An 8,378-nucleotide genomic window follows, 5' to 3' on the forward strand; every position below is an offset into this window, starting at 1 on the left:
GTGGTTAAGAACACTGGCTGGTCTTCCCGAGGACTGAAGCATATTGCCAGCATCCACATGGCAGCTCACAATTCTCTAAAACTCCAGTTCCAGTGACTCCAACACCTTTTTCTGGATTCTGTGGGCACCAGGCATGCATGCAAGCAAAACACCCACACACGTAAAACAAAAACAAATAAAAATTTAAAAAACAAACACAAAACAATCTGAAAATGGTTTTAAAATGTGGGCATATACATTTGTTTTAGAGAATGGGATCTGCATTCTATGGGGTCAAAAGCAGTCAGTGTATTTCCCCAGAAAACTCTGAGCCTTTCCATTTCCTGTCCAATGCGTGAAAGATTTACCCCCTTCTCTCCCCAAGTAAAACCCTCTATAGTCTTAGGTATGTCATGAGCAGTCAGGGTATAAAGGTATATATGGAAAGGGACATTCTAGTCCTGAGCTTTCCCAATGTAAAGATGTCAACAAAGCAGAGAGCAGGCATCACCTCTTCATGTCAGCCTCCTTCCAAGACACTGGAGTAAGACATCAGGGTGTGTTTCTTGGGAGCTAATGAAAAGGCAAGCAGCCTGGGCTGCTTCCCAGAGCTCACATCTCTTTCCAAGTACACTGCCCACTCTGCTCATTGAAAACATAGGGTATGGCAGACTGACCACTACTGTCAGCGGGACTCAGATGCCAGACTTCTCTATTTTTAAAGCCAATCCCTGCTCAGCTACAATCGTTTTTGATTGATTCAGTCACAGACACAATTGGCTTACATATTCATTATTGAGTTCACAAAGGCGTCACCACTCCAGCAATCTCATTATTTGCTGTTTATTGAGCACTGGCCATGTTCTGGCCCCTGACTCCAATGGCGGCCTTACCCATACCCACTCCCATCCGTGATCTTTGGGAAAAGCTTCATAATCACATATGGTTCTAAAGACACATGATATAAGGATAAACCTCTTGGGGACCCTGGAGTGTTTGATCTTTGGCCAGTCTGTCCCTGGCAAACTACAGAAATATATATGTTTATATATATATATATATATAATATATATATATATTAAATCTTTGCTCATGTCTGTACAACATTGATCTCTGCTAATTGCTTAAAATAGAACTTGATTATCTCTACTACAGCATCTTCTAAGCCCAACAGCCTCTTGACAAAAGGAGGCCTAGCTTCATAGGTGGATCCAAATCTCCCAGAGCATTCTAAGCAGTCACTCTATTTTTCTCTAGAGTCACTCTCCAGAGGAACAGGACTAGGGTAGAGGGAGCACTTGGCAATTATATGGAAACATCCATAAGCCCAGTCTAAAACCATGAGTGGCCGTGACAGATGTTTGTGAGAAGAGAACTCTATTTTGCAGACATTTCAGATGGCTATCCTGGGCCTGCCTGTGATAGTGAAGACAAGAGCTTCCTTTAATGCACGTATGGTCTGAGGGTACCTTAAGAAGTTGTGAATATTTCCTTCAACAAGTAGAGAGCCTGCTGCCTTGCATTTTATATTTGTTGTCTCCTCCATGGCATCTTCAACAGTTAAGTGGTGTTTCCTCGAACAACCTGCAGTTTCCCACCTCATGGCTAAGTGAAGAGCCGGTAGCTGCTCCGAACATAAGCTGGCTCTTCCTCAGGCATAAGCTCTGGCAGAAGTATGTTTCATGCCAGAAGGCCTACTTCTTTAGATACCCCTGGTGTGAGCCCAGGCCTTGCTCTGGCTAGTGTGTTAGCCAACAGGGAGGTTCTGGCTGGCAGAGTGACACCGAATGAGAAGGCAGCTAATTACACATTGCTGGTGGAAGGGATGAGTGCTGGGCATGGGCCAGGGACTGGCTTTCAGTGTTTGCATCACTAGACAGACCCTGGCCTTGGGGGATAGCCTCACTAGGCAGCTCATCAACCACCTCAGGGACCATCCTGGAGTCCTGATCAGTCTCCTCAGAGATCTCCTGAGCCTGCAGACCAGTCTCCTCAGCGAGCTCTTGGGATGGTTTGTCAGCCTCAGGGATGTCTTGAGACAACGTGATGATGGCAGGAACCTCCTGAGCCAGCACGCCAACCTCCAGAGAGAACTCTTGGCATGGTGGGCTGATCTCTTCAGGGATCTCTTGGGTTGGCCTGCCAATTTCCATAAAGGTTTCTTGGACCATGCGACCAACCCCCACAGGGGAAGCATGGACCTCCTGGCCCAGCTGGTTGCTCTCCTCAGGGTTGTCTTGAAAGAGTTGGCAAACTTCCTCAGAGACTCTCTGAGAGAGCCGGCTGGCCTTCTGGCATGGCTGACGTGTGCTGGCATCAGTGTCATGGTTCTTCAGGAACAGCTGGCTGATGTCCGGGACCTCCTGGCACGTCTGGCTGACCTCGGCAACACCTTGACCTCCTAGAGGGCTGATCTCGACAGGTGGCTCTTGAGGGGGCTGATTTGGCTCAACGAGCTCTTGCTGTCTTTCTACAGGGAACTCTTGTGTTCCATCTCCAGGAGTGCCCTGGAGCAACCCAAGGCCTTGGTTTTCTTCACTCATATGTGTATTTACAGAGGACTGATCACGGAAGCCAAAATGTGAGTTTCCATCCACGGCAGTGGGAGAGGAAGGGCCAGCACTGGACACGGCACTGGAAGGACCACTGCTGTCTATAAAGCAAAGTTCGGGGGTCAGGTCAATGAGCCAGAAGAGGAAGCTCTGCCCGTACGTGTGCATTAACACTAGAATACATCTGCTGTGCTGCTCACGGTTTGGAGAAAGAGGGTCTGAACCCGCCCTAAATGTGGCAGATATCTGAGCTCGATCCACTCAGGAACTGTCACTAGCCTAATGGAGACTACAGGGACAATGCTAAGGCTCATTTAAGAGTCAGGAGAATAAGGCCTATTCCATCTCACAAACACACTCTGCTCCCAACTCCAAATTTATACGGCTCCTTCTTCATACTCTGGATGTATGTGACCATTCTGTCTCAATGGTTCACAATTACTGTTACACATCAAAAGTGTGGGGAATACTTAAATACTGATTATCAGGTGCCATATCAATAGTTTCTAATTCTACAGGTTTAGTTTAAAGATATGGACAGGAAGCCAGGTGGCGGTGGAACATGCCTTTAATCCCAGCACTTGGGAGGCAGAGCCAGGCGGAACTCTGTGAGTTCCAGGTCAGCCTGGTCTACAGATTAAGAACCAGGAAAGGCACCAAAACTACACAGAGAAACCCTGTCTCAGAAAACAAACAAACAAACAAACAAACAAACAGATATGGATAGGAAGAAGGGGAAAGGAAGAGGAGAATATTATTCTATTCTTAGCTGAGGGGACCATAGGTGTGGCTCAGTGGTAGGGGCAATCTATTATGCACAAAGTCCTGGGATCAATATGCATCATTACATAACCCAGGCATGGTGGTGAATACCTATAATCTCAACACCTGGTAGGCAGGAGGATCAGAAGTTCAAGTCAAAGGGCAGCCTGGGCTACATGAGCCCATGTATCAAAAAAAGAAGAAAACAAAAAGGAATAATTCCTTGGACTTTTGGTTAAGATCAAGAGAAGGATCATTCTTTAAAATAATCAGTGTATTTCTGGAGCAAGAGATATCCCAAGAAATAAGTATGCAAGAGAATGCAGACAAACTTTATAAATCGGAGTAAGACACAGTAGCTTACACCTGCAACTGTAGCACTCAGGAGCACTGGAAGTTCAAGGTCAGCCTGGGCTATCTGGCTAGCTCTGGCAAAGCTAGAAAATGACACAGGAAACCTATAAATGAGGGCAGGTAGGAAAGAACAGCAGACGGAAGAAAGCTACTAGCGCCTGCTGGTCCGTGACCCTCGGGAGTGTCTGCTCTCACACCCCTGATGCGAGGGGCTGTTTCTCCTGCCTTTAGCCTGTCACTGTCCTTGGGGACAGTGTCCACAGTGGACTGTTAGGGGTTCTTAGGGCTGGAGGAGACAGCAGTGGTGGGCAGGACCCAGTGAGGAACAGACCCTTCCCTTATCACCCTGCCTGCAGGAGTGACGGAGACCACACAAGCCCTTGAGGGTATCGTGAAGCGGAGCTCTGCATTTCAGGACTGGGGTCAACAGTTACAGAACTGGGTCACCTTCTGGCACCTTGTATGAGGGAAAAAAACTTTCAGGTTTTTTTTTTGGGGGGGGGGTTTCAAGACAGTTTTTTTTTTAAGATTTATGTATTTATTATATGTCCATGAGCACTCTGTCTGCATGTATGACTTTAAGCCAGAAGAGGGCATCAGACCCCACTGTAGATAGTTGTGAGCCACCATGTGGTTGCTGGGAATTGAACTCAGGACCTCTGGAAGGACAGTCGGTGCTCTTAACCTCTGAGCCATCTCTCCAGCCCCATCAAGACAGGGTTTTTCTCTGTGTAGTTTTGGTATCTGTCCTAGAACTCACTCTGTAGACCGGGCTGGTCTCAAACTAACAGAGATCCACCTGGTTCTGCCTCCCGAGTGCTGGGATTAAAGGCGTGCACCACCGCCCGGCAGAAACCCTATCTTGAAAAAGCAAAAAAAACCCACAAAAAAAAAAAAAAACCCCAAAACAAACAAAAAACCAAATAAACAAAGACCCTCTAGGTCTTTGGACATACAATGCTATAAGATTTCATCTTATACACAAAGAAAACATAAAAGCTCATTTCCCCAATCCTTTTGAAAACCCCAAATGAACTGGTAATGTTTTGGTAAAAATGATGAAGGTCCTGCCAGATATGGTGATGGAGGCCTATAACTCTAGCACTTAGGAGGCCGAGGCAAGAAGGTTGCTGCAAGATCAAAGCCAGCTTGGTTGACATACTGAGCTCCAGCCCAGATAGAGTAATATAGAAAGATCTTGTCTTTAAAAATAAAAAGTAACAGGCTGGAGAGGTGGTTCAGTGGTTAAAAGCATTTGTTCTTCCAGAAGACCTGGGTTCAATTCTTAGCACCCATGTGTCTGCTCACAATGGTTTGTAACTCCATTTCCTGGGGATTCAATGCCCTCTACTGACCTCTCCAGACACACATGTAGCAAAATACTCATATAATTGTTTTCTTTAAATCTAGAAAAGCCAGGCAGTGGTGATGCATGCCTTTAATCCCAGCACTCAGGAGGCAGATCTCTGAGTTTGAGGCCAGCCTGGTCTACATAGTGCCTCAAAAAAAAACGAAATCTAGAAAAATGTGAAATAGTAAAAATATTGAGGACTTTGAAGTCTTCAATTAGTCCACAGAAGGAAAGTTTCCCTTTTGGAAGTGCCATATTTATCAGTGGAATTTCAACTGTACACTAAGTTACTATAGTATCAACAGTGACTAATTCCGGAAACAGGAAGAGAACTAAACACATTGTACCAAAGAGAATCTGGGAAAGTTGACAAGGCTGACCCTGAAAAGGTTCAGCCACTGAGTTTAAGATGTAGTACCTTAGTACCCAGCTCTACTCCATCTTGACCATAAAGAAATAGAGAAGACAAGCTTCAAATGGGGGGGGGGGGTGGGCAGGAGGAAGGACATGTTTTGGGCCAACAAGGTTCTGTGAAGACACAGAATGTGTTTCTGGTATGGACCCCTTAGTGAAGATGTTTACCAGTGAAGGTCTGCTACTAGGTGGAGATCAGAAGAAAGACAAAGAAAAGAAGCCAGCTGAGCTTTCCTCAGGTCCAGAGGAAGCCTTAATGTCCAGGTAGTCCAGGTAGTGGTCTCAGTCCAGCAAAGCAAGGTCTGACAGGAGAAGAGGGGAGGCTAAGAGTTCCCTTTAGCTCTCCCGGAGACAGAGAAGGCTCTTATGAGGTGACCTTAAATTGAAGGACATACTCTTGGCATTGGGGAACAAAAGGTTTTTTCCCTCATACAAGGTGCCAGAAGGTGACCCAGTTCTGTAACTGTTGACCCCAGTCCTGAAATGCAGAGCTCCGCTTCACGATACCCTCAAGGGCTTGTGTGGTCTCCGTCACTCCTGCAGGCAGGGTGATAAGGGAAGGGTCTGTTCCTCACTGGGTCCTGCCCACCACTGCTGTCTCCTCCAGCCCTAAGAACCCCTAACAGTCCACTGTTGACACTGTCCCCAAGGACAGTGACAGGCTAAAGGCAGGAGAAACAGCCCCTCGCATCAGGGGTGTGAGAGCAGACACTCCCGAGGGTCACGGACCAGCAGGCTCTAGCTTTCTTCCGTTTGTTGCTGTTCTTTGGTTTTGTGCTTCGAGACAGTCTTGCTCCAGGCAGCCCCTTGCTGGCCTCAAACCTTCAGTGACCTTCAGCCTCTGCCTCCCTGTGACTTGTGTCTCTTGTTCTTAGCTTTTCTATCTATTTCTATCTATTTAAGGTGTCTCCTAGTCAACAGTAGCAGGAGCACTGTAGAGAGACCACAGCAGTCAGGAAGAAAGTCTCAACCTTTTATGTATAAAAGGTCCTTTGGATCACTGTTCAATGGGGCTGGAGGATAGAGGAGAGTAGACTTTTCCCTTTAGCTTGGAAATAGCACAGGTGACTGTTCCCAGATTGGTCATTCCTGTCTTTTGCTGTTTTTTTTTTTTTGTTTTTTTTTTTTTTTTTCCAAACAGGGTTTCTCTGTGTAGCTCTGACAGTCCTGGAATTCGCTTTGTAGCCCAGGCTGGCCTTGAACTCACAGAGATCCACCTGCCTCTGCCTCCCAATTGCTGGGATTAAAGGAGTGAACCACCAATGCCCAGTCTCTTTTTCTTTTTTTGTTCTTAAAGATAGGTCTTGCTATGTAGTCCAGGCTGGTCTTCAGCTTAATATATAGCTCAAGCTGGCCTAAAATCACAATCCCACCTCTGCCTCCTCAGTGAACCACAGTACCCAGCCATCCGTGGTCTTTTCCTTTTTTCTTTTAATATTTATTTTTATGGGCTGGAGAGATAGCTCAGAGGTTAAGAGCACAGCACACTGGCTGCTCTTCCAGAGGTCCTGAGTTCAATTCCCAGCAACCACATGGTGGCTCCCAACCATCTGTAATGAGATCTGGTGCCCTCTTCTGGCCCACAGGCATACATGCAGACAGAACACTGTATATATATATGTGTATGTGTGTGTGTGTGTGTACATGTATACACATGTATATATGTGTATATATATAATAAATAAATATTTTTTTAAAAGATTTACTTTTATGATTTTTAGTTGCGTGTGTGTGCACGCATACGCGCTCAAACACACAAATGTACAGGTGTCTGTGGAAGCCAAAGGTGTTAGAGTCCCTTGGAGCTAAAGTTCCAGGCAGGTAGGAGCCCCATGACGTGAGTGAGTGCTGGGAATCAAACTGGGTCCTTTGGAGGAGCACTGCAGGCTCTGAACTGCTAAAACCACTGAGCCACCTCTTCAGTCCTGTTCCTTTTAACCCTCGCCTTCCTGGCTCTCACGGGATAGGTCCACCGGTCCCTCTAACCCTCTCGGGGTTTGGTTGACAACTGAAAAGGGTTTACTTACACCAAGGTGGCTTTTCAGAGCGCTGCCGGAGCTGCAGGGGTGGCGAGTGAAGAGTACGGGGTGGGGAGAACGGGCTCTCTGAGGCCTGGTTGTTGTGCATAGAGTCAAAGAGGGCTGTGTAGGTGGGGTGGGGGGAGAGACACATGAATAAAAGGCCCTCAACCTAAGTCAAGGTCACTTTACCTCCCTTTGGCTGAGAAGAAACACCCTAGAAACCTTGACCCAAATCTCTGTCATTTTTTAAAACTTTACATTAGGATTCTTTTCAAACGTACAATTATTAACTTGTTTGTATACAAAATGATAGTTTACTTATGGCATTTTCATACGCATTATTAAACTCTGCTCACATTTATCTGCCACCCCCATTACTCAACGCTGTTTCTCTCCCTCAGTCTCCTACTTCCCAACAAAGTCGCCCCTCTGCATTCACGTCACATACACATCTTCTATTCTACACCAAAGAAAATATGATATGAAATATGTTTTCTAAGAAGGGAGTGATAGATCAGAGGGTAAGGTGCCTGCTGCCAGGACTGATGACCGAGTTCGATCCCCAGGACCCAGGTGGTGAAAGGAGAGCTGATTGCCACAAGCTGTCCTCTGCCTTCTATGGTGCAGCACTGGGCCTCAGGCCCCAAAGAGATACATGTAAGAAATGCTCCTGGAGTTGCTTTGCAAATGAAAAATTGATTTTCTCTTTCTGCTTTCAAACTTTCCTATCTTCTGCCAGGTGTGGTGGCACAGCTTTTATGGGAGGCAGAAACAGGAGGATCTCTGTGAACTCCAGGACAGCCAGGACTACATAGACAGTCCCTATCTCAAAACGAAAACAAACAAAACATTTTCTGTATTTCTGTCTTCTGAGCATCTGAATATTATTACTTCAGTATGCATCACTTTGCACATATCCTGTTGGAACTGGTTGAACTATTTGGA

At 46.2% G+C, this 8,378-nt stretch overlaps 1 protein-coding gene across 16 annotated transcripts in view; it reads right to left on the minus strand.

The window, feature by feature from the left end:
* Window positions 1-755: 755 nt before the first annotated feature.
* The window catches only part of Ppip5k1 (diphosphoinositol pentakisphosphate kinase 1), a 44,796-nt gene continuing 37,173 nt past the window's right edge, over window positions 756-8,378 (minus strand). For 15 of the 16 annotated variants that reach the window (XM_036183490.1, XM_036183499.1, XM_036183491.1 and 12 more), the window contains 2 exons: window positions 7,440-7,553; window positions 756-2,632 (listed from right to left, as the gene is read on the minus strand). In XM_036183490.1, the coding sequence (XP_036039383.1) occupies window positions 1,779-2,632; window positions 7,440-7,553 (968 nt within the window). In that variant the 3' untranslated portion in view covers window positions 756-1,778. The remainder of the gene's footprint in view (window positions 2,633-7,439; window positions 7,554-8,378) is intronic. The other variant, XM_036183497.1, reaches the window with a different exon arrangement.

The sequence above is a fragment of the Onychomys torridus genome, chromosome 4 (genome assembly GCF_903995425.1).
Source record: "Onychomys torridus chromosome 4, mOncTor1.1, whole genome shotgun sequence".
Classification (NCBI taxonomy): domain Eukaryota; kingdom Metazoa; phylum Chordata; class Mammalia; order Rodentia; family Cricetidae; genus Onychomys; species Onychomys torridus.